Here is a 25,969-nt window from a genome sequence, read left to right as displayed (position 1 = left end):
TTCTCCACCACAATGGGTTTTTTTATAAAGCACAATATAAAATTTTATTTTAATTTGTTGCTTGGCAGTCAAAAATAAATGAAATATCCCAAGATTAGCCTTTGCCACCATGGTACAAATTTAAAATGTGAGAGGCACTGTGCAGTCATATTAGGCCAATGATTATTGAGTTCAGTGAGTGGAAACAGATGTATGTTCTCATACTGTATTTACTACATTACTAGTTAACTACGTGGCAACAGATGGCCAGATTCAACTTTGCCTAAATAAATGTTTTTTAAAAACAATTAAGATATTTATTTTAACTTTTAAAAATAAGAAGTGTTATTTCATTAGGGCTATTTTTTGAGAGTAGAACATTGATTTATCATAGGGTTACAAGTATTAAAGACCTCTTTACTTGAAAAAGTGAATAAAATGTGGTACAGTTTGTGTGTCCCTGAGTGATAAATAAATGTGTCAAAAAGATGAAGGAAGACTAGGTTCATCCTGGAAAGATGACACAGTGAGGGCACTGAAAACTTTCCCTGCTCACCCTCTTCACAGGCCACTCCAGCTAGTGAGGCCCTGAGAGGCTCCTGCCCGACACTCTCATCGCCTGGACACTTCACAAATGGGACATCTCCTTGGAAAGACAATAGAAAGTTTCGGGACCCTCAGTTCTAGCCATGTTCTAGAATTGACTCGGGAACTTCATAGGAACATCTTACTTCACTTTATTTGGAAATGGCTTTGCCTTTTAAAAACTTAACTGGATCTGACACCAAGGCCTGCACCTCTTGCTTCTATACCCTTTCCTGCAAACTGACTATCAGAAGTAATGTGTCTGTGTTTGTGGATGTGATACTGCATTTAAACATTCTACAGATACTTAAAGCCTTGATGAAGTATTGCTTTGAATATATTCGAATATGTTGAATATATTCAAGTATTGGTCAGGCATGGCGGCTCACACCTGTAATCCCAGCACTTTGAGTGGACGAGACAGGTGGATCAGGAGGTCAGGAGGTCAGGAGTTCGAGACCAGCCTGGCCAACATGGTGAAGCCCTGTCTCTACTAAAAATACAAAAGAATTAGCCAGGTGTGGTGGTGGGCGCCTGTAATCCCAGCTACTTGGGAGGCTGAAGCAGAAGAATTGCTTGAACCCTGGAGGCAGTGGGTACAGTGAGCCAAGATTGCAGCATTACACTCCAGCCTGGGCAACAAGGGCGAAATGCCATCCCAAAAAAACGAACAACGAAAAAACCAAATATGTTCATTTATTGGTTTGAACATATTTCCTTTTAAGTATCGGCGAAATGAAATACACGCCTCCAGGTTTCAAGGAGTTTACTCTGCTATTGAGAAGACAAGATCTGAGAGCATTTTACAAACTGTAGAGTGTTAAGCAAACATTAATCATGAATATTATATACAAAGATAGCTAATAATACCAAAAATATATGAAAGGCTAAAATAAAGAATATTTCCAATACAAACTATGTATCTGTCTCATCTGGACAAAACACTACTACCAATATTTTACATTTTATTAACTCTTCGGCCTTCCAGTTGAACACCTTTATTTTTACCTATCTTACTCTCTCTTGTTCTTTTTCCTTCTAGATGTACTCCTTAGATTCCCAGAGTGAAAGCCTTAAGCACAAATCCTAAGAGGAAACTGTTGTTGGAGTTTAGAATATACTTTCTGGGCAGTAATTTTAATTACCAAATCATTAACCAATTAATCCAAAGTGAGTGACAAGTGTGTTCTAGCCTAGAAACGAAAAAAGAAGATGAGCCCACCAAACAGAAGTGATTTCTGACTTGCAGAATGGGAAAAAAATTAGGTATTTTTGTCAAAGTTTGGTATTTTTTAAGCTTAATATGAGAAGTAGATATTCTGGCAAAGTGAAACGTCCATGTGGTTTTAAATATTTTTTTTTTAAATGCCAAGTTGATGCCTGAAGCAAATATTCATGGCTCAGATATTATGAGATCTTTGAAATCTTAAGTTTTATACTAGAATTGGGCCATGAGATTAACTAACAGCCTTCTGGTTCTATTACACATGATTACTGGGGATAGTTCAAAGTGTGTGTTTTTCAAGTATCTGACTTAAAACTAAGTAATAGAATAAGTAAAATTGCATTTCTTATACTTTCAGGAAAGTGATAAATTGTTTAAACTCTGACAAATACACTAGTGAATCAGGTGAGGCTACATGGTATAAGTTATAGTAACTGGAAGTTAATTGGGGAAAATATACCATTTGTCACGTTACTGTTAAAATATTGAGTTGATGCAGGGTGTGAACATCGCTTGGTTCACACAAGGGGCAACTCCCAAATGTGAAACTTCAGTTGTTGCATATCCATTGAGAAATCCTAGCATCAAATAAAATGGAGCTGAAATTACCAGTCTTTTTATCTGGAGATATAAACTTTTTTTTTTTTTTTTAAAGCTCTGCAAAATTTTATTTCGGAAAAATGCACACAGAAATCACTGAACACCAATGACTGGCTGCCACTTCTACAAAAGAGAGACTTCTGCTGTGTGCTCAATCAATTCACCAGAATTATTCTATTCCTTTCATTATTTTAAAGGGCATATTTTCTTATTCAAAGGTCTCATTATTATCACATCCGTATTGTATCTTCATGTAAATGTCTGGAAATCCTTCTGGATTTGCTAGAAGTTTAAATTAAAAATGGGAGTTGAAAATAGAGTCCATTTGTTATGATCTGTAATCACTTCTAACGCTTTTCTGCGATTCAATGACACATCCTAGTGCAAACAGAAACTTTAAACACGGACTATCGTGTTTTGTTTGGCATGCTTTATGCAGTATAAATTAACATAGACCTTTCCATTTAAGTGCAATGGTAAGGGTGGTATTTTTGATCAATAAGTTGTCGGAAGAGCTGATCTTACACTTAAGCTCAATTAGTATATTTGCTCAGTATTTGAGAATGATGAGACCCATCCCCAAGTACCATTTATCTCACAAAAAAGTCAAAAACACTGCAGAAGGGGACCATATGGTCTGAGTACTATGGGAGAGAAAATGTTATTTAACAGATGAATGCAGGAGAAAGGCCATTGTGGAGAGTAAAGTAGGCACAAAATATCTTTAAAATAAATCTAGGCGAAAGAAAATCTCCACAGAAAGAGGATAATTGTCCATTGAATCCCAATATTTTTCATAGATTCCTTATTGCTACCTAAAATCATCAAATCTGTTCTCTCCCCTTATGAAATGTGTATATGTAACATATGTATAAACCTATCAAGAAATTACATTTGGAATTGGTGCACACATAATTAATGCTGTTTGAATAATTCTGTGACAAAAATCAATATGTGAACCTACACGTCCTGAATTAGCATCTGAATATGCCCAGAACCTTAGAAAACAGGATCTCATCTTTGGAGAGCATGTAACCTAACTGGGGAAATCAGATTAGCCACACCTCAGTGCATAACTGAAAAACAAAATCAAACCTCTCTTGACATCTGTCTCCCTCTAACTGGGGCAGTTGTTCTCACCTTTCACTCATAGCCAGTGTCCCGGAATGAATGGGAAATCAACTTTCAGTGCCTCTACTTTCTCTCCTCTCTTGACTCTTCTACCCACTGAAACTGGGCATCTACGGCTTGCCCTAAAGAACATTTGATGGAGTCACTAGCCATTTTCTCTCTTCCAAGGGACAGGAACATGGTCTCCCTGGGCTCTCTGCTGCATTTGAACCTGCTGTTTCTTCCATTTCCCCAGAACACCCCTTCCCCGAGTCTTACCCTTGTCCACCTTCTGTCCCTTCCCAGCAGTTGTGCTGGCTCCTATTTTTCTGCGGTGCTTTAAAATTGATGTTCTGCGGGAATGTAATCCCAATTCCCTTCCATCTCTTCCCATGGTTTCCCTAGCATAGAGCTTCCTTAATGTTTTGCCATGTCATGGCAAATATAGGAAAGGGTGGTATTTTTAAGGTACAGTAGGGTAAGCGATAGCCTGATTGTATATGGCGGACCCTGGTGTGGGAACTTGAGCTGGTCCGACTGGAGCATCCCGGATCTATACTTTGAAGGGATGCACACTTTGGCACAATTCAATTCAATGAGCAAGAATCTTTGACCCAGATCTTGCCTACTTCTGATTTTAGTGAGGATGACTATTTCTCCTGAGTTCCCAATCCATGTATTCACTGCCTGCTTGAATCCTTCACAACAATGTTGCCCCAAAACTTACACAACGTTGCCTGTGTAAGTGTGAGCTCATTAACCAGTCCTGTGAGCATCTGCCCCTTTCTTCGATTTCTGAACTGGTAAGTAGAACCACTAGTCCACCTAAGGTGGAAACTTAGAGATCATCTGCCCCTCTCCCTAACCCTTCATGGTCATTGTTTACTAGGTCCTGGGTATCTCACCTCTTAAAAATGTCTTAATCCTCCTGCTCTAACTCAAGCCTTTATCATGTCTTGCCAAATGTTTAAGATCAACCCAGTACCTCCCTGCCTCTAGTTTCAGGCTGCTCTGATCCGTCTTCCTCATGTTGTTATCACGAGCTTTTTAGAGCAAAAGCCTCTGGGGCCCTGCCTTGTCCAGCTCCCTCTCCAGTCTCATCCTTTGCATGTCCTTGCTCCCATGACAGGTTCCAGTCCTATCAGCTTTCTTGTTCTTTGCAATGTGTGCATGCAATTTGCACTCATGCCTTTACACACACTCTCTCCTCTGCCTTTCTGGGGGAAACTGCTCTTTCCTGAAGCCCTGCTCAAGCACAGCCTTCACCAAGAAGCCACACTGGGTCCCCAGGCTCTGCTGGACAGGCTCCCCATTTTCTGTCACTCCCTCTAACCCCCCAGTACAGAGGATACTCAAGCTCTTATGCTACGTCGCATTCACCTTCCACACCTGTCTTTCCTGTCACGTGTGCTCCTCAACGGCAGAGAGGCCTTTGTGTTGCCATGGCCAGTTCGGTGCACTGTAGATCATCTATAAACGTTTTTGAAGGAATACACATGCAATCTTGTGAACCAGGGGGACTTAAATGCCACATGAATTTTGTGCAGAGTGTCTTCTCTGATTAGAATGCCCCTCAACTCTTGAAGCTCTTCCTCCATGTCCCTCCACACATTCCCAGGCTTCATCCCTGGGAAATATCCTACTCATCCTTTGAGGACCAACCTCAGTGCCTTCCTCTCTAAAAATCCCTCACTCTCCCAGACAGGGACAGCCTCTTCATTTCCTGTATCCAGTGATGCTTTGTCTGTATCTCAATTATGTCACCATCCAAAAACGAGGAGCATGCTTACCTATCTTTGTGCCCATAGTGTCCACACAGGGTCTGGGCATAGAAGATGCTAAATAGATGACTGTTGTAAAAACAAATGTATTAATACTTGGAGTGCTAGTCCTGCTATCCCCACTCTGGAATAATTGTAAAATCAGTTTAAGAGTCCCCATAATGGGAGGGCACAGCAAGGAGGCTTTCCAAAGGAAAGGGCAAGAGGACCCGAAGTCTTCACTGACTCATACCCTGCTTCCCACATCCTGTGACATTTCAAATCACATCAGCATCCCAAACAGTTAGAATTGTAAGTGACTAAACACTGGTATATCACATCTTTTATCTGCCTCCTGAGTTAAACGATTTACCCCCTAAGTTGAGTTACCTAAAAGAGATTCGAGTCTTCCCAGTCGCAGCCTGAACTATAGTGTGGGACAGGTTGCTTCAGGCAAGGCTCGACTTGGGGGGTTAAAGAGATTTTCCTCTGAGCCTCTACACAGATCTGTACAGAAGGAGAAGCAATGCGAAAACATCGCCTCACAGAGGGATCTCACAGCTGAGCCAGCTGGCTCTGCTCAGCCCGAGTCTGTCTGTGGCTCTTCTCCCAGCAGGTGCTGAGTCTCTAAAGCTTATTAGCATCCTGGGCTGACTGGGCCAATGAACATTTCCTCAGTGCTCACTATGTACCCACAACCGTTCTAAGACCTTTATTCATATTGCCTTATCATAATCCTCACAACTGTGAAATAGATGTTATTATAATATTATCCCCAGTTTATCCCAGAAGAAGTAAGACACAGAGCATTCATCAATTAACTCAAGGTCCCATACATAGTGAGGCTATAGGTGGCATTCAAACTCAGTAGACTAGACTCTGTAAAACCCACAGACCCCAACTCAAATCAAGACTGGAATTCATTCCTCTCTCAAAGAGAGAAAGAAGGTGCAAATGTCTTAATTTAACTTTTAAATTTATATTTGACACATAATAATTGTGCATATTTATGAGACGTGTTGTTTCAATGCATGCATACATAGCATAAATGATCAAATCAGGGCACACATATCCACCACTTTAAACACTTAATTTTTTGTGGTGACAACATTCAAAATCTTCTCTTTTATGTCTTAAAATACACAATACATTGTTATTTGCTATAGTCACCCTACTGTGTATATCCTCCTGTTTAACTGTAACTGTACCGACTGACCAACCTCTCCCAGTCCTCTCCAATGACAATCCTTATCTCCTCTATGCTCCTCAGCCTCTGGTAATCACCATCCCACTCTCTGCTAATATGAAATCAACTTTTTAAGACTCTACATAGGAGTAAGATCATGTTGATACTTGTCTTTCTGTGCCTGGTTTATTTCACTTAATATAATGTCCTCCGAGTTTGCCCATCTTGCTGCAAATGGCAGGATTTCATTCTGTTTTATGGCTCAATAGTATTCCATTGTGTGTGGGTGTGGGTGTGTGTGCGTGTGTCTGTGTAGACAGACAGCACATTTTCTTTATCCATTCATCTGTAGATGGGTCATTAAGGAAAACAGTATGGATGTTCCTTTAAAAATTAAAAATATAACTACTATACGATCCAGCATTTTCCTTCTGGGTATATACCAAAGAAATGAAATCAATATGTGAAAAAAATATCTGTACCCCCATGTTTACTGCAGTGGTAGCCACAATAGCTGAGATATGGAGTCAACCTAAATGCCCAGCTACAGATGAAACAAAAATATTGCCCCTTCATACTAATTCACCCAACCAAACCCCTAAATAAAGTAAAATCCAATCTGCATTTTAAAGGTCTCTCTTCCCAGGATCTGTTGCACCACCGGGGTTTGATGGTGATAACTGTTTCTTCCAGTATGTGTTTCTTAAAAAGGGTTTGATAGTGTTCTAAGAGATTGTCCCCACAGAGAGAGATGCTGTTGTACCTAGTCATATCAAACTTGTCAAAATCAGGTAATTCTAGTTCCCAGCTGACAAACCTAATTGTCCTAATGCGCCAGGTCTCACTTTCTATATCAAAGAAAAATGCCAAGCCCATTATGCAGTAATATTTAAGCCAAGTACCACTAAAAATTTCTGCTTGATTCACTTGTTCGGGTAGAATATGCTACAGTAATTTAAACAAGATTTATCAATGTCTTTTAAGTTTGACTTGCCATTTTTCCTGGAATTCTCTACCCTTTGGCTATTTTCTTCATCAATGATCTTCCACTCTGAATCATTTTCCTCTGCATATCAGAATGCTCGAAAATGCCCTGGAGAACTTTAAAACACCCCAAGAGGACAAATGGTCTCACGTATTACCCTACACCATCTTTGTGCATAAATGTAAAATTCTAATCTGGTTTCTTGGTGTATAAACAGGTCATCATCGAGTCACATTTTCTAAAAAACAAAGTGCAAAGGAGATTTCTCATGTCTCCTTGCAGCAAGTCAGGTGCTCACCCGGAACCCCCATTTCATCTGCAGCTGCGTTTACTCTAAGTTAGCAACTATTTGGAAAGCAAATGAACGAAGGAAACCCTTCTCTCCATTGCTTAACAAACACTTGTGTCTTGCAGAAACTGAAATATGATTTCTAGAGGCTTCCGTTGGAAGGCCTACATATAATGACTTTCATAAAGTTCTGATCTAGTCAAGTAACGGTGCTGAGGAGTGCAAGGCTGGGGGAATTCTGAACAGTTGTTGACTTATTGCTTCCAGATGCACCTTGCCAGCTGGCAAGTCTTGTGTGGGGGCGCTGCAAATGACTCACCATTTATTTGATTGAAACTGGATTGCAAACAGAGTTAATGTGTAACAGTGGCATTAGCTGGCAAATGTGGAAATGCTGTATAATATGTTGAGATGCTGACCCACCTGACTTATTGAATGGACTGCAAAAGGCAATCCATTTTCATCTTCATACATGACCAAAATACAATGTGAGGGGATCAAATATCTTCTATGAAAAATTGTTTGAATATGCCTATATCATGTAGATTTATATGTATTCTAAAGATGGAAGCCTATTTTCAATAGACACACTTATAGTCTTTCACTTTAGTCATACTGGTTTCTCCATATTAAAATAGCAGTAAAGCAATAATAAAGTTATCTATCAACATGCTTCTAGATCCTTTGAAATAAACATTTGAACATTAAGTTGCCACATTAAGTTGGTTGAGCAAAACCATTCTGATACTTTTCTTTTCAATATTTTTAGCAGCAAATAAAACATGCCTAAACTATTCGTGTGTGTACTTAGATAGTGCAGACAATATTTCTATTAAATATCATACTCAACTCTGTGAACTGAGCACTGGTGTGCTGGTAAATGTTTAACAACCAACTCTCCAATTTATAGTTGTTTTTGCTGACTTCCATGGTGTACATGTTGCCCTCCATGACCAATTTCAAGCTACCAATATGACGTCACTAATCTTGAAATTAGGAAGAGATGTGCACAGTCAGCTCTCATGAACTTAGAGAGTCAGCCCAACATACCCCTGGAACTAAGTTACTATGAAATTTCTAGATTCTGGGGTTTTTTCCTTTTCACTTTCTTTGTCTCTTCTTATGGACCTCAGAGTTCTGTAGGACACCATTTCCTCACCTGCAAGATATGTTCACTGGAATAGGTAATATCTCAGCTTTCTTTCTGCTCAATTCTTTAAATATTTTAATAATTTTCCTTCTACGAATTGTAAGGCAACCTGAGCATGACAACAGAATGAAAGAAAAATTCCGTTTCATCCAAGTTTATATTCTCAGGACATGGAGATGAAGGACAGCCTCTGAGGTGGAGCACATCATTTCCATTTCAGTAAGGTTTATTTTTAAAAGTTCAGGTTTCATTTTCAGAAATATATCAAATGGGAGGCACCCATGATTTCTGTGACAGTGATGATAGTTCTAGGGTCCAGGTCAAAAAGAAAAAAGTTTCTGAGTCAATGAGGAGAAACACAGTATGGTCAGGCTGTACCTGCCTCATTTCCACTTCTTCATTTTCAAAATTGGCAAAATCAAAGGCATTCCTGTTTTTGAAGTATAGGGGAAGTAACATCTAGTGTTCTTTGCAAGAATTGCATGTTAAATTGTCCTTCATGTCTAGGAAGTCATTGGGAGGAGGCCATGAGCTGAATATTGATGAGGAAAAGCTAATGGTATGTATCATTGCAAGTGATATTGCAACCATAATATAACATGAGTAAAAATCAAAATAACCCTTTCTTTCCATATGACCTAAATACAAACTCGTTAGAGAAGATCAGGTCTCTAGATTATTCCGGGGGCTGAAGAAGCGGAAACAAAAATGCTAAAAGGCCTGACGGGCTTGTAGGCCCCTCTGAGGGGATAGGTTTGTCTCCTTGCTCTAGAGCTTCTGCATACATAAATTGCCATAATAAATCAAGGACCAGATATATGAAGATGTTTGTAGATATTACTAGATAATGAAGAAGAAATCCAATAAGTCTGGTCTAAAGATGGACGTATGGGGAAGTGGTCATTACCCTCATGCATTCCTTCATTCAATGAATACTCTTTGAGCATCTATTACAGGCCAAGATCTCTGCTAGTTACTGAGGATTTACAGGTGAATTAGGCAGATGTTGTCCCTTGCTTTGGAAAGGAAATCTCTCTCATGGATGTTGATATTTCTACTGATAGATTTAGTAGTTGACGAAACTGTTAACTTGTATTGCATACATAGCAAGCTTCTGATGAATGTTTGTTAGATTAATATTTCATGCAATAAGCCAAAATAAAAGATAGCAAGTCATCTTTCCTTATCACGGTGATACAACATCAAGGTTTTATGTTGATAAACAAAACTGAGCCTCCTTCTTGCTTGAGTTGTTTGAAAGGTGCTTATAAAGCACTGACTATGCCAGGTACTTCATTTCCTATCCCCTTTTAACTCAGTCCTCATAACTCTGAGTTATGAGAATTTCCATTGTATAAGTAAGCAAGCTAACATTCAGAAAGGTAATAAACTTGCTCTATAATTGCACAATAGTGTCAGAATTCAAACCCACTTCTATGCCTCAAATCCACACTTATCTCCTGATACTGCAATGCTTCCCAGCACCATCAAGAGAACTCAGACCATCATTTCACCTTCACCTGACCAGAGCACCTCCCATATGTATCCATGAACTCTAGACATTTTCTCCTTCTATGCATAATGATAGATTGCAAATCGGTGGGAGCCCCACTTCCCAAGGAAGGCTAGAACTCTACCTTTTACTTTCAACACCACTGTTTTCATCTGCTCCTGATTGTACAGCCTCTAAACCTTCACTACCATAAGGAATTTTATCCATATCCTAAGCAGGGCCATGAAAGTAATGAAAGAAGTTATGAGAACCCAAGCCTTGAAACCATGTTCTCCCACTCAGGGGAGAAAAATAATTGAACCTCAGCAAGAGGTTTACAGAAACGAAGGACTTCAGGGAAAAAATAATAATGTTTTTATGAACCCACATAAATAACACCATTATTTTTTCTTAAGTCACCAAGAAAAATCACAAGAGAAATGAAACTAGTTCTAATATAGAAAAGATACGAGACTGTGCCCAAGATTCATTATGACTATTAGGTTCTATGTGAGCTTTTCAGAGATTGACAGAGAATAAAGACCTGCAGCAATCAGCAACTGGAAAGAAAATTGCACTAGGCTTAATACACAGTAATATTAGTTTTAATGCACAGTTGCTCCACAATACTTTGTGTGCAGCAAATGCAGTAAAAACTTGAATCAATGCACTAGTATTCATAGCAAGATTCTCATTTCCCTCTACTTTTGAATGATAAGTCTTGGCAGCAGAAAAGTTTTCATTTGTGTCTTAACATCTACTTCTCTTCTTGGACCCCTTCTGTGCCTTTTTATTATAACATGTTATTTCTTTTCCAAATTAGTGTTACCATTTCAACTCTGTGTGGAACAACAAATTTGGTATGAATACCTTCTGCTTTGAGCTTTAGTATAAGGTTAAAAGATATCACATATTTCTCAGTTGGGCTTTTTCTTTCCAAACAATATATTTTTATTAATTATTAATTAATAATATGTTTTATTAATCACTATTCTTATTTTCCTTCTGCCCCTTGCCACCAAAGATCTTAGTTAACAAAGTACTGTGATGATTAAATTTAAACTGTGATGATGATTAAATAGCCAGTTGATTTTTTAATGAATCACGCACAATTTTGTCCAAATAAATTGGTGAGATACTGACATGACATTCATATTTGTATATAAAAGGGCTGCTTATAGCTTTTACTTAGGATGAAACATCTATAATAAATGAATCTGGAAACACAGCAATAGAGGAGAGAACTAAAGTTATGCCTGGTTGAGTAATTATGCCAGTCTTTTCTGTGTTGGCTAAATTCAGTCATTGTTTCTTTCTCACCTCAATATTTTCACTTCACTGTCTTTAATAAGCCATGGAGGAGGTAGAACCCAGATCCCAGTAGCTATAACTCTGCTGAATTGTTCCTATAATTGGGTTTATGAAAGGACTCCATAGGTGATATATTTCTTTATGAGGGAGCTTTACAACAGAAATTGTTCATACAGATCATGTTATATGAGCCATAACCCAGAGGCCAACGAAGTGAGTTTAAGGTTGATTTGAGCTTACTTTGTGTTGACCTGGTATTTTTTTTTGTGGATGGTTTCAGTTGGTCTTAGACTTAACATATGTTGCCATTTATTTGGCTGCTGTTCTTTTTTTTCATTTTGATTTGATTTTATTTTTTTGAGATGGAGTTTCCTCTTGTTGCCCAGGCTGGAGTGCAATGGCACAAACTCAGCTCACCGCAACCTCCGCCTCCCAGGTTCAAGCGATTCTCCGGCCTCAGCCTCCCAAGTGGCTGGAATTACAGGCACACACCACAACGTCCATTTTTAGTAGAGGCGGGGTTTCTCCATGTTGGTCAGGCTGGTCTCGAACTCCTGACCTCAGGTGATCCACCCACCTCAGTCTCTCAAAGTGCTGGGATTACAGGCATTAGCCATCATGCCTGGCCTGGCTGCTGTTCTATGAATCAAGTGGTGACATGGTTTGACTCAGATTTAGGCTGTCAAGACAAACAACGGCAAATCTTTTATTTCTAGAAATTTAAATGTTCTTAAGATACCTGAAAGGACTTGACCTATAGATGCAAACATGTATATCAACTTTGAAAAACAAAGAAGAATTTTCTAATCCACTAGACAGCAAACCAAGTGTCATTTACAGTGATTGCTGGCAAGGCTGTCTGGTTGTTTCATGGCACAGGGAGGAGTTCTGAGGTGAGGAAAGAGTGGTATCTGGAGTGTAAGGACTATCTCTGGCTAAGATTTCAGAAACCACACTAATGATTTATTCCTGCATATTTAAAATGAACTCCTTACTTGAGAGGTTAAAAGACAACTACCTCAGGCATTTTATAGCTTGAAAAACTATTTAGTCATTGTGAAATTTTCCCCAGTTGTAACGATGTATCAAGCATCTAGTTTGCTCAAAGCCTATTAACCAAGTGTTATTTATGTCAAATGCAGTAAAATACACCCATGAAAATCATGTGGAGTCACAAATCATGGATAACAGAGAAGCAGTGACTAACCAAAATTTGGTGTGGTCTGCTTTATCTGTCACAGCTTCAGCCCCAGACAATTGGCTGAAATATTTTGCCTTTTTAAATGAATAAAATTCATAGTTTAGGAGGGTCTTCTAAACTGTCAAATTCAAAGACCAAATAAATAAACAAATAAATAAGTAAAAACCCAGTCAGTCATAAATTTGCTTCTGCCTGTTCTATTCCAGTTGAATAACTTTAACCTGCAGAAACTGTTTCTAGAACTAACTCTCCTTACACATGGAAGGCATTTAGAGGTCCCGCGCCAAAACTGTGGGGAGAAATCATTTTTGTTATTGAAAAAGTCGTTTCTTCGCTGATTACAGCCAGGGTCATGAGCAGCTAGAGCAAGGATGTTGCTGGAAGGCAGCGTGGCGTGAGGTCTGGAAGAAATGCAGGGCAGCTGGCTTCACAGCTGTGCAAACTGTGTCATTCTATGGTTTGAGTGGTAGGTAGTGAACAGCCCTACACTTCTGCAGATCCACAGGGGATCTTTAAGTCTCCCCACCTCAGAAAGGAAGGGTTTGCCTTGAACCTTGGGTTGTGTTTTTGTAATGTCAAACCAAATAATTAGGGCATACAGTTGGGGAAAGAGGGAGAGGATGAAGAAAAGGGGAGAGGTGATTGTAAAAGGAGGATGCTCCCTGGCTACTTGGCTGAGTGTCTGCCTTGGGCTAAGTTGGACTAGCAGCCTACATGGCAAATCACATGGTTCTAGAAGGAAATACAGTTGCTTCTACAGTTGCTTCATGCCAAGTGCCTTTTTGATGACTGTTATCAAGTGAAAAGATGAAGTGAGGTCAGGACCACACTAAGAAGTTAAAAGTGTCTGTGACTCAAAAAACGCTTGTAAAATTCAAGCACTGTGTCTCTTACTAATGGAACATAATATCCTGAGACCATATTTCATATAATGATGAAAGTTGACAGTGGAAGCATGGAAATGGCTTAAATGTACAAATTGTTAAATGCTGGAGTCAGTGTTTCTGGTCTATTAGGTCGTATTGTTTTTGGCCATGGCAAAGGCAACACTTTAAGGTAAATCAGTCTGTTTCACATTTTTATTTTAGTGCCTTAGTTTTGCCAGAGCTAGGCATCTAAAGCTGTCCCATTCACCCAGACCACATCTGTTTCTTGTCTTTGTAAGGCACTTGGCTGTTGGCAAAGCATTTTTACATTTGGTTTTCAAAGTAGCAATGAAAATTAGGCAGAAAGTGTTATCCACACATTACAAGTTTCAGAGGTTCAGAGAAATGATTCAATTCACAAGTAGCAGACTTGGGTTTTGGAACCAGCAGGTCTCCAAACCCATCACAGAACGCTTGTGTCCATTATCCAGACAAGAGAAGAGGCTCCACTGGACTTTAGAAAGCTAAGATTCTGTTTTTTGTTTGTTTGTTTTTTTGTTTGTTTGTTTTGAGATGGAGTTTCACTCTTGTTGCCCAGGCTGGAGTGCAATGGCACAATCTCAGCTCACTGCAACTTCTGCCTCCCGGATTCAAGCGATTCTCCTGCCTCAGCCTCTTGAGTAGCTGGGATTACAGATGTGCACCATCACGCCCAGCTAATTTTTGTACTTTTAGTAAAGACGGGGTTTCACCATGTTGGCCAGGTGGTCTCTAACTGCTGACCTCAGGTGATCCACCCACCTCGACCTCCCACAGTGCTGGGATTATAGGCATGAGTCACCAGGCCTGGCCTCTGTTGTTTTTGATGTGATCTTCTGATCAATATGTATGGCCTCCCAAACTGAAAGGCTGTGTTCTATTTCTCCTTCCCTTTCTCTTTGCCTCCCTCTTTTCTTCTCCCTGTATCTCTTTCTCTAGACTTCTTTTATTTCCCTTTCCACACCACACTTATAAGTTCAAAGGATTATTGGAATTTCCAGTAGGTGTTTCTCATTTCCACGTGGCCATGTGCAAGAGATATTTCAAGGTTGATTCATTCAACTTTACTCAGAGGATGACCTATTCTTAATGTAATTTTCATAACTTTCAAAGTCTGGGGGTGACTGCCTTTCTCATTTGGGGCTACTCATATTCATTCTGTTGCCTAAGTAAGAAGGATTGAATAGGGGTAGCAGGAAAATTTTCTCCTTCTGTGAGTGTTTCTGAATTTGTAACTCATTTGGTCTGCCCTGAAGAGTAAGATGTGGTCATCAGAAAAGAATCATTTTTTAAATTTTTGGTAGAATCCTGGAGGAAGAGAACAAGCATAAAGCAGAAAGTGAAACAGAGGACCTCATTGTCCACTTTGTGCTAACAAACACTCACTATGTGTCAGGCGTTATTCTAAGTGCTTTACACCTATTTAATTATTTGCTCTTTAGAACAAGTCTCTAAGATGATTACTATCATTAGTCCTATTTTACAAGTGAGAGAACTGAGGCAGGGAGAGGTTAAACGCGTTGCTCAAGGTCATACAGCCAGTAAGTGGCAGACTGAGGATCAGAACCCAGGAAGTCTGGCTCTATCCTCATAACCACTGTGCTACCTCAGAAAAGAGTGGTCATTGTCACTGCTCCTCTTTCGCTCTTTGCAGGGCCCATGATGACTTCCATGGCCCTAGGTCCTTTTGCCTTTGTGGGCCCCTTTCACTACATGAAGTATCAAAAACTCTATGTGGACTGTGTAGGTAACAAGACAAATATAATCCATGGGTTAGATTATATTCATTTTTTTTCCTTCTGACTGTAAAAGAAATTAAAACTTCTTTCTTGGCCCCTAAAAGTATCATCAGTGTGACCCCATGTCCACTGTGCCCAAGGGCTAGGTCGGTACTTACTCTTTGGGATTTTTCTTTTTCACCTTGATTCACGTCCAGGTAAGAGAATAAATTTACCACACTCTCAGCCATTCAGTACCAAAGTAGGATTTTTTTTTTTTTTTTTGCAAATGCTTTTTCTGAGTTTAGAAGTAGCCCCAAGAAATCCACCAATTAAGTAAATGTTTTTCAAATTGTAGGTTGTAAAGTCATTTATATAGGTCGTAATTAGCATTTTTATAATAAAAATATATTAGAGTGGAGTGGAGTGGAGTGGCAAGGGATGGGATAGGATAACATAGAAACATCAGAGTAATTTGCACCTTAAGGGTATTTTGGAGAATATTTTATTTCAATTATAATAAATATGTATGTGTGTTATGTGGGTCGCCATAAAGTGCATTTCTCACAGTGAGTCCCAGCCATTTTTTCTTTCTTTTTTTTTTTTTGAGATGGAGTCTTGCTTCTTCACCCAGGCTGGAGTGCAATGGCACGATCTTGGCTCACTGCAACCTCTGCCTCCCAGGTTCAAGCGATTCTCCTGCCTCAGCCTCCCCAGTAGCTGGGATTACAAGCACGTGCTACCATACCTGGATAATTTTTTTGTATTTTTAGTAAAGACAGGGTTTCACCATGTTAGCCAGGCTGGTCTCGAACTCCTGACCTCAAGTGATCCGCCCACCTCGGCCTCCCAAAATGCAGGGATCACAGGTGTGAGCCACTGCGCCCGGATCCAGTATTTTTTTTTTTTTTTTTAATACTAGGGTAGGATACAGTCCTAGTTCCAACTCTTCTTTCCTTTAGCAATGTCAAGTTTTAAATGTGACCCCATAGAAAAGTTGGTAATATAAGCTTGCTGTCTTGTGGTAAATCATGACTGTTAAGTATACAGGTTTTGAAGTCATATGAAACAGAATCCAAATTCCAGTTCTTTCTCTTATTAGCTGTAGTACTTTCACTACGTCACCTAACTTCTCTTTGATTTATTTCCACATGGATAAAATTAGGATAATAATAATAATAATACCATTCTCATGGGGTCATTGTGAGAAGTAAATGAGAAAATGCTTATAATGTCAACTTAAATATTTATTTCTGGGTTTTGTTTTGTTTTGTTTTGTTTTTTAGAGAGTCTCGTTCTTTCACCCAGGCTGGAGTGCAATGGCATGGTCTCTGTTCACCGCAACCTCTGCCTCCTGAGTTCAAGCAATTCTTCTGCCTCAGCCTCCTGAGTGGTTGTGACTACAGGTGCGTGCCACCACACCAGGTAACTTTTGGATTTTTAGTAGAGAACGAGTTTCACCATGTTGGTCAGGCTGGTCTCAAACTCCTGACCTTGCGATCTGCCTGCCTGAGCCTCCCAAAGTGCTTGGATTACAGGTGTGAGCCACTGCCCCCAGTCCAGACCTCATTTTTAACCTGAGACTTGCATAACTGCTTTTAAATTTTTTTATTTTTTTTTTTTTGAGACAGAGTTTCACTCTGTCTCCCAGGCTGGAGTGCAGTGGCTTAACCTCAGCTCACTGCAACCTCCGCCTCTCAGGTTCAAGCAATTATCCTGCCTCAGCCTCCAGAGGAGCTGGGACTACAGGTACACGTCACCACATCTGAATGATTTTTTGTATTTTAGTAGAGACGGGGTTTCACCATGTTGGCCAGGCTGGTCTCAAACTCCTGACCTCAGGTGATTCACCTGCCTCGGCCTCCCAAAGTGCTAGAATTAGAGGTGTGAGTCACCGCACCTGGCCATAACTGCTTTTTAAATGTAGCCACTTGGATGTCTGATAGAGGTCTTACACTTGACACGTCTGTCTCTGAGCTCCTGACCAATCCTCCGCTCCCTCAAATGATCCTTCCATCCTTCCTATTGCTCAGGTGAAAACTGTGAATTACTGCTTGCTCTTCTTCTCTCACAACCTACATTCAATCCATCATGAATGCGTACTGGCTATATCTTCAAATACACAAGGACTCTTACCACTTTTCACTGCTTCTGCTGTACCACGCTGAGGAGCCACCACCGTTTCTCTGGCTTTCCATTGTAGCCTCCAAACTGGCTTCTCTGCTTCTTTGGTGCCCCTCTCTAGTCTGTTCTGAACTCAACAGCCCCAGTGATGCTTTTAAAAACCTATCAGACGGTGTTACTCCTATGCGCAAATCCCTGCAGTGCTCTACACTTCACTGAGAGAAAAGTCAAAGTCTTTGCAAGGTAGACCAAATTTTGTCTGGTCTCCATTCCTTCTTAATCCCCCTCTTCATCTCTCTTCCTTACTCCTCTCCAGCCACACTGGTCTCCTTGCCATGCCAGGAACACTCTGGTTTAGGTCCTTTCCACTTGCTTGTCCTCAGCTCTCTCCTCACTCTGCTCCCCACCCCATATTGGTATTGTTCATTCTTTTACCTGCACTGAAGAACTGTGTTCAAATCCCTTCTGCTCATGTGGCCTGTCTCGAAATCCTCTCCTCTTCCTGCTCCCATATGCTGTACCCTCTTAGCCTGCCTTATTCATTTTTGTCTTAACACATTGACTTATAACATACAATACAATTTACTGATATATTCTAATGTTTCTTGCTTATAATCCACTTTTGGTAGTAAAATTTCATGAAAATAAGATGCTATTTGTTTTGATCACTGATGTATCCCAAGTGTCTAAAAAAAATGGTCTAAAAAAGGGCCCAGGTGGAATAAGAGAGAAATTCATGAATAATACAGGTTTTTCTGTACCTTTGATTAAACCATGATTTAATATTCAACCACCTAGTGGTTTGGTTGATAGAGATCTGGCAATAGTGGCCTTTCTGTGTCTATAAATGGCAAATGAACATATTGATAAAGTTCAGAATTATCTCAAAACAAGATGGATATTAAAGTCTCATCTACAGCTATAGCCCAGGTATTTGCTATCAAAGATTCTGCTGCTGAATTGCTAGTTTAATGTATACAAAGGTGGCAAAAAGGATCAATAGAAAGCCTACAGGCTTTTACACCACACTTACATTCACAAATGTTAAACAACTACTAGTGTGATATTATTCCTGTTGTCCTTCAGTAACTGTGTAGAAAGTCATGCTAATCTGTCATCATTCAACAAGGCCATAAAATTGATTTTGTCTTTTATTTTAACTACCCTTCATTATACAGGAGACTTGTAAATTAAAGCAATTAAAATGTCAACATTGCCCACTCCCCCACCCTGAAATCACATCCACTTTAGCACCTACCAAAGTGGGTAAGGAAAGTGAGGAACAAAACATGAAATACTAGAGTGTCTCTTGTACCATACAATGAAGAAAATGTTATCTCAACTGTTCTTTCAGGCCCTTTTGTTTACATAACACAAGACATTGGCTGTAATGTTCTCCCATTTTTCACCCCATGAACTCAAGGAGAAAAAAAGCTCTACAAATTGTCTTCTGTTCCCACCTGAATTTTAATTCTTGTACTCTAAATAACGATCATGAATTCAAGTTGCATATGTCAAAAAGTGACTCCATAAATAACTTGCCATTTCTTTTTTGCTTTAGTGTTAGAATCTATGTATGAAAATGTTAATGTGCCTCTGCTGCATTTATTATGACCAGTAGGTGATGAACCTGTCAGTTATATGCCCGTGAAGAAAAAGGGAAATAAGTTTCTTTGTAGTTCATGGCTAGGTCGGTGCTTAAAGGTTAGGATCCTTCTTTCTGTGAATTCCAGAGATACTTTGCTGCTTTGTAGGATTCTGCCATTTAGCTGGTCTGCCTACATGTTTACCTTCCCTGGTAATCTAAAAGGGTAAAGGAGAAGTATAGATCTTACACACCTGTTTAATTTTAGTTATAAAGGAGAACAGGTTAAAAGACTTGAAATGCCAATTAGGAGCCGAATTAGTATTTAGTTTCCTCACTCTCCATTTATTGCTAAAATTTCTTTAATACCTTATTCTATTACACAACAAATATCTAGAGGTCATCAACTGTATTAAGGCTCTAATCCCTGAATATTCAAATTAAAAATATTTAAACTAATATTTTGTATATAAATGTGCCTATATAATATTCATTCTTCTTTTAACTCAAAAATTTCCATAACTTTGCTGTGATCAAATATTTTCATTCTTATGGTAATGAGGCTATTTTATATGTTTTATACAACAAATAAGACTATTTATAAAATCAGGTATAGTATGTATCCAGTAATACAGCTAGAGTTAGAAGTATCATTTATTTTTAGATTGAATGGGACTTCAGAGACTTTATATCTAAAACCCTTATCTTAGAGCTGAGTGAATCAAACCCCAAAAGGTTAAATGACTTGCCCATGGTCTTAGGAGAGTGATGCATTAGAATCAAATTCTTCTGACTCTTGCCTCACATATTTCCTATAAAACACGCCTCTGTGGGATTTTATAGAATTAAATTATACAGGCATATATAGACAAACCAAAAAAGTAATTTACCATGTAGCCATAAGATAATTGTAAATACCATACTTACGTGTTTAAAAACAACGATAATACTCTGACCAAAGATTCTAAGAAAATGTAATTGCCCAACATAGATTCTGTGTTCGATTTGTTTCATAAATTAAATATTTATGGGAAAGGGCCTCCCATTTATTCATAGTGTTAATTACAGCCATCCCTTGGTATCCGTGAGATTGGTTCCAAGATCCCCTGCGAATAACAAAATCCATAGATACTCAAATCCCTTACATAAAATGGTGTAGTATTTGCATATAACCTATGCACATCCTCCTGTATACTTTAAATTATCTCTAGATTACTTACAATACCTAATACAGTGTAAATGTTATATAAATAGCTGTTACACTGTATCATTTAGGAAATAATGAAGTAACTCTTTACATGCTCAGTACAGATGCAGCTATTCATTTTTAAAAAATATATCCCATCCCTGGTTGGTTGAATCCACAGATGTGGAACCCACGAATGCCAAAGGCCAACTGTACTTGCTTTCTTGTACCTTTTAAATATTCATTACACTATCTGGGGTGATCTTCACTGGTACCATCTTAATGCATGACATAATGAGATTGTCAGGTTAGCTAGCTTTAACTATATATAGCACAGAAGGAGGGAAGACTTCCACACTAGAGGCTCCTGGTGAGCTGTGAGATCCATCATTTGAATTCTGCCTACCAAATACAGGAAGCAATAATTAAAAGAAGAGTTTGGGCCACCAAATAAAAGCCAGACCCACATGGTCCGCCTTCAATTTACAATCAGTAACAAAAAATATAGTGAGGAACACATTGGCATTCTTCAGTAAAAGAATGAGTGAAGGAGGATGCCTATCAAAACCTTTAGGTTGGTGAAGCAATCTCAGATCAGCATGGCAATAATATTTACAATTTGCCTAGAAGCAGTTCTCATTGCTAAGTGATGATGGCACATTCTGAGCTGTCACTTCTCAATATCATGGACCTCCATTATTTAGCTAAGCGATAAGGCTGGAAGAGAGGTAGCCTGGGACCTAGTTTATAACTTCTTTTGGTAGACCCATTCATCCTTATAGGAAACCAGAGCAAGCCAGTTCTGACTGCCATTATCCTCTGGGCCTGAAAGGGTAAAAGAGACCAGAGAAGGCCAGAAACAGCTATCCTTCGTGGACATCCAGAACCAAAACAGATCTCAGTTTTCCAAAGAGAATAATTATGCTGGTGTTGACCATACTGTTAATTTAAAATCTCCCCCATACAAAGCAATTCTGATATATCAGCAGAAGTTAAACCTCCTTAAGATTAGAAAAGGACACATTTTTCTCAATAGTGTCTAATACTGGTTTTGTGTTTTAAACTATTCTAAATCATCAGGATGACTTGCTTTCCTTCTGTTGACATCCATTTAAGAAATATAAGAAGTGCTTAATTTTTCTACTTACTATAACACTTTCATTCACTTTAGGGTGTAATTATAGAGTTTTTCAGTTTCAGCAACTTCTATGTATCAGTTAAACCTCCATATACTGTCAACATAAAGATAAATAGAATACACTACCCTCATGGGAAAGTACTTGCCAGATGAGCTGCAACTCTTCGTTGCACTGACTGCAATGCAGTGAATGAATGACTTCATAAGGCAGGCTACACTCTTACAAGATAAATGTCAGTGTCGTTCATTCTAAGTGAGAATACAATTAGAAACACTTGCTACTAATAGTGCGAACAGACTCTTCTGTTCCAGGATGTCCTTTTAACACATTTGAATTCCTTAGGGGAAAAAATCCCTTTTTGAATGTTTTAATCTTTGATGTGTCTGGGTAACCTTCAACAGATATATTGACTTAATTTCTTTTGCATTCATACCATCTTCAAACAATCATCTATCCATGTCTGTGTCTACTAAATGCTGAACAGAAGCTAAAAACCTAGAAAAGGGACTCTTAGAAAAATAAGTCATGGTTCAGAAAGTTTCTGTTCTCTATGCTCTCAATTTTAGCTGAAACTTGAAATTAACATCTTCATACATTGATGAAAGACTCACATTTTGGTGCTATTCTTTGACTGACTTGCCACTGTAGGTGAAGAAGTATATCCTTCACTCAAGCTGTGGTATTATTTCTGAAATGATATTATTAAGTACTGTTGGAGATAGGGTGTAGCTGAAAAATGCTTAAGTGCTTAATTAGTATTCAAAATACCCAGTCCACTTTATTTGGCAACTGGACAGATTAGTTTAATGATTTCATGATAGCCAAGTAAAATGAATGTATGTATATGTATTTCCTTGAAGCATTGCTAAACCTCTAAAATATCAAACATGGGTTTATGTATAATTAGTGGCGTGGGAAAGCAAATATTAAACATAAATAGTTTAAGCCAATAAAACATTAATCTGGAAAGAATAAACAATAAGTAACTGGTTGGGGGCAGGAGAGGAGTGGAAAGAAAGGGCACAGGACTGCTTCCTTGCTTAAGTGTTCATAAATTGTGGTTAAGACATAAACAAAATTATCTCTATGCCCAGATTATGTAATTTACTGGGAGTGTGCATGCTTCTCTGTTCAGCAATGCTGATAACAACACTAATAGTTTAATTACAACTTGCTGCTTAAGGAGATAAACAAGGCTGTTTGCTTTTAAAACCAGGGGTTACAATTACTCTTAAATGCGGGGGAAAGGCACTTCTGCGAGTGGATCTTACTTTGGTAGGGAAGCAACCAAAAACCAGCTGGAAAATAAACAAAGCCCCAAGAGTGAGCAGTTTGTGCAAAATTAGAGTATAAACGCCCGATTTGAGCAGCGGAGCAGTAGGCGTGATGCATAGCAAATAGGCAGCAAATGTAGGTAGAGAGGGATGAGAAAGTTTTTGGTAGCCAGATCTTATGCATTTCCTTTGGAATTCCATCACAGCAGGGAAAGAGTACCCATCCCTCCACTGTCCACCTTACAGTCACTGCTCTGTCTCGCTTCAGCACCACCAAGGGAGGACAGCTCCCCTGACGGCAGTACAGAGCAGGCTGCTAACGCCCTTCCTCCTTTAACAATATCATCTCTGCATTTCTCTTACTGGTGTCTTTCTTGCCACTTTAGGAGTATTTTAAGGGACATGTAGAAGGGACTGAGTGCTTGTCTCGCTTATTTATTTCCAGATGAAATAGAGATAAGTCCTGTCTGAGCCAATCTTTAAACTGGACTCCAGGGCAATTTAACCAGAATAAAAGATTGCAAGTCACTAGGTTTAACCTGCTGACAAAGTGGCTCAATGTAATTGAGTAGTAGCTGAAACTTGAAACTCTTGTTTAGCGCTTTATTTTATTGTTTTGTTAGAAAAGTACTAGTAGAAGGTAAATAACCTTTACTAAATGCTGCTTTGGCTCTATTCCTTCTGGGCTAAGCAAAGGGATTAATAGACTAATTTCCAATATCACTGGGTTGGGAAAACAATCTTGCTCCTAAAAGAAACTTGTATCGGTCCTTTGTAAGACCCCTCACAACCATATGCTGAATCTGGAACACAGAAGTAGGGGATTAACAGTTCCAAAGTGGGAACCATGGAGTAATACAGTATGCCATAGAAAATGCCAAAGCTTCCTAAGTAAACTTGTCTTGTCTTCAGCTCCAAAGCCAGAGGCAAACATTTGAGAAGTGACAAGATATACATGATTAAAACAACAAATCATCAAGACACGAAAATTATATTCCAAGGCAGTTGGTCACTTTGGCACATTCAGTTACCATTCTTCCAGCCATAGGGTATGGTTGCTTAGTCAGTGCATCTTGTTTTTCTCTGCAGTTTTCTCTTTTGTTGAAACTTCTCAACAGGGCATAAAATACCCATCATCTGAAGGTTCTCTTTGCTCCAACACATGCACCATGCACACACACACACACACATTTTGTTCGATTTAGTCCCATTTCCAAGAGTTCAGTTTCCTAAAGCAAAAAGTATCATCTGCTTTTTAAACTTATTTTGAAAAGTAGTCTTCAGGAAAATGCCCTCACTTTTATCGTAGTTGCTAGAATAATAAGGGACCTTGGAGAGGAAGAGAAAACAAACTAGGACGGAAGCTTAGGATTCATTCAGAAAAGGCAGAGCTATGAAGTTAGTGGTGAGCAACTTCTTCCCAGTGATAGTGACCACACAGGAGTAAGGCACTCTAGAGGCGAGTTGGGAGCAGCAGCAGCAGCAGAGGGAACAGTAGATTCTGGGCTTTTCTCATTGAGTAACCTTCAGTGGACTCAACTGAGGCATTTTTTGACTCTGAATCCCTCAGTCCTCCTTTTGTTGCTTTCCTTCCCTCCTTCCCTCCTTCCTTCCTTGTTTCCTTCCTTGTTTCCTTCCTTGTTTCCTTCCTTCCTTCCTTCCTTCCTTCCTTCCTTCCTTCCTTCCTTCCTTCCTTCTTTTCTTCCCTGGCACCCCACTACCTTTCCTCCTTGTTTCCTTCCTTTCCTCCCTATCTTCCTTTCTCATTTCGTCTCTCCTTCATGTACCTCAGTTACCCTTTTCACTTAATTCGATCTGGGCCACTTTGGGCACCAGTTCCAGGGACATCATCAAGTCACCTAACGTGCATTCTCCAGACCATGCTATTATGACCAGCACGGTAGCTTCCCAGCTGCCCGGTGCAAGGAAAAGGTTCCGTTCCTGGCGCCCAGCCCCGCCCCCTCTCCCCACTCCAACACCGCAACGGTGGCGTCAACCCGTCAAAGCCAACAGAGTCTGAATGTCACCAACAAGTTCCACCCCGTAGTAGCCGCGCCAGCCAACCTCGCCCGGGGAGCCTCGCCAGACCCCGCGCCCACAGCCTGCGCTCGGGCGCGCGGCCCGGGCTCCGGGTTATTCCCGGGATCACTGTGGTCACTGACAGCACTTCCTCCTCCCAGTGCCGGGGAAGCCCGCGTGGGACTCGGGCGGATGCGGGGCTGCACGCGCCGCCCTCCCCCACCGCGCAGCTCACACACACGCCCTCTGCGCACCGGAGACACAAAGAGCGCGAGTGCTGAGCGCCCGACTGCGGGGGGCGGCGGGGAGGGCGCCCGGGAGGGGCGGGGGCGCAGCAGCCGGGGAGGGAGGGAGCAGGGCGGGGGCGGGGGCGCGGCGCCAGGGGCTTCCTTACCTGCCCCCAGGTTAAAGGAGATCCTGGCCTCCGCGAGGTACGGCGTGTCGCTCTTGGAGCGCACTCTCCGGATGGGCCGCCGGTCTATATCATCCTCCGAGGATGCCGCCATTAATGTGGGAGGCAGGAGCAGGGTCGCCCGGCGAGCTGAGAGGGAGAAGGAGACGGAGGGAGAGGGAGAGAGGCGGAAGGGGGAGGAGGGGAGAGGAAGAGGCTCGCACACGGGGGAGGGGGAGGGGAAGGGGGAGGGGAGAGGAAGGGAAGGAGTGGGGAGGGAGTGGGAAAGAGAGGGAAAAAGGGGGGAAAAAGAGGGAGAGAGAAAGAAAGAGAGCGAAGGAGAGAAAGGGGTGAAGGGAGAGAAAGAAAATCCGTTAAGGATCTGTGGACTGGAGCAGAGATCAGGCTGTCCCTGGCTGGCGCCCGGGGCTCCCCCAGACTCCTCTCCCAGCCACAGGGCCAAGGGGCCAGTGCTCTAGGCTGACACCCCGCCTCCCGCCTGCAGCCCCAGTTTCCAGCCCTTGGCACAGATAGGCTCATGCGAAAGGGACGACTCCAACGCAGAGATGCCCAGTCAGCACTGTGCCCTCTCCCGCCAAACGCGCTTACTCTGTCCAAGTGCACACTACAGTCTCCTTCGCCCAGAGGCTGCTCTATGTGAGCGGGCCGCGCCAGCAGTCCCAGCTTCCTGCGTGGAGTTACCACTCCTGGGGTGCAAGCCCTGGTCCCGCTGGTCATGGAGGAGGGCATTGTGC

General features: G+C 40.6%; 1 protein-coding gene across 14 annotated transcripts in view; it reads right to left on the bottom strand.

The window, feature by feature from the left end:
* PHACTR1 (phosphatase and actin regulator 1) overlaps positions 1–25,969 on the bottom strand; it is a 576,315-nt gene that overhangs the window by 519,966 nt on the left and 30,380 nt on the right. For all 14 annotated transcript variants that reach the window (XM_021936598.2, XM_021936599.2, XM_021936597.2 and 11 more), the window contains one exon: positions 25,218–25,364. In XM_021936598.2, the coding sequence (XP_021792290.1) occupies positions 25,218–25,364 (147 nt within the window). The remainder of the gene's footprint in view (positions 1–25,217; positions 25,365–25,969) is intronic.

This window comes from Papio anubis, chromosome 6 (genome assembly GCF_008728515.1).
Source record: "Papio anubis isolate 15944 chromosome 6, Panubis1.0, whole genome shotgun sequence".
NCBI lineage: Eukaryota > Metazoa > Chordata > Mammalia > Primates > Cercopithecidae > Papio > Papio anubis.
The sequence above is the reverse complement of the archived record's forward strand: the minus strand, read 5'-3'. Positions and strand labels throughout refer to the sequence as shown.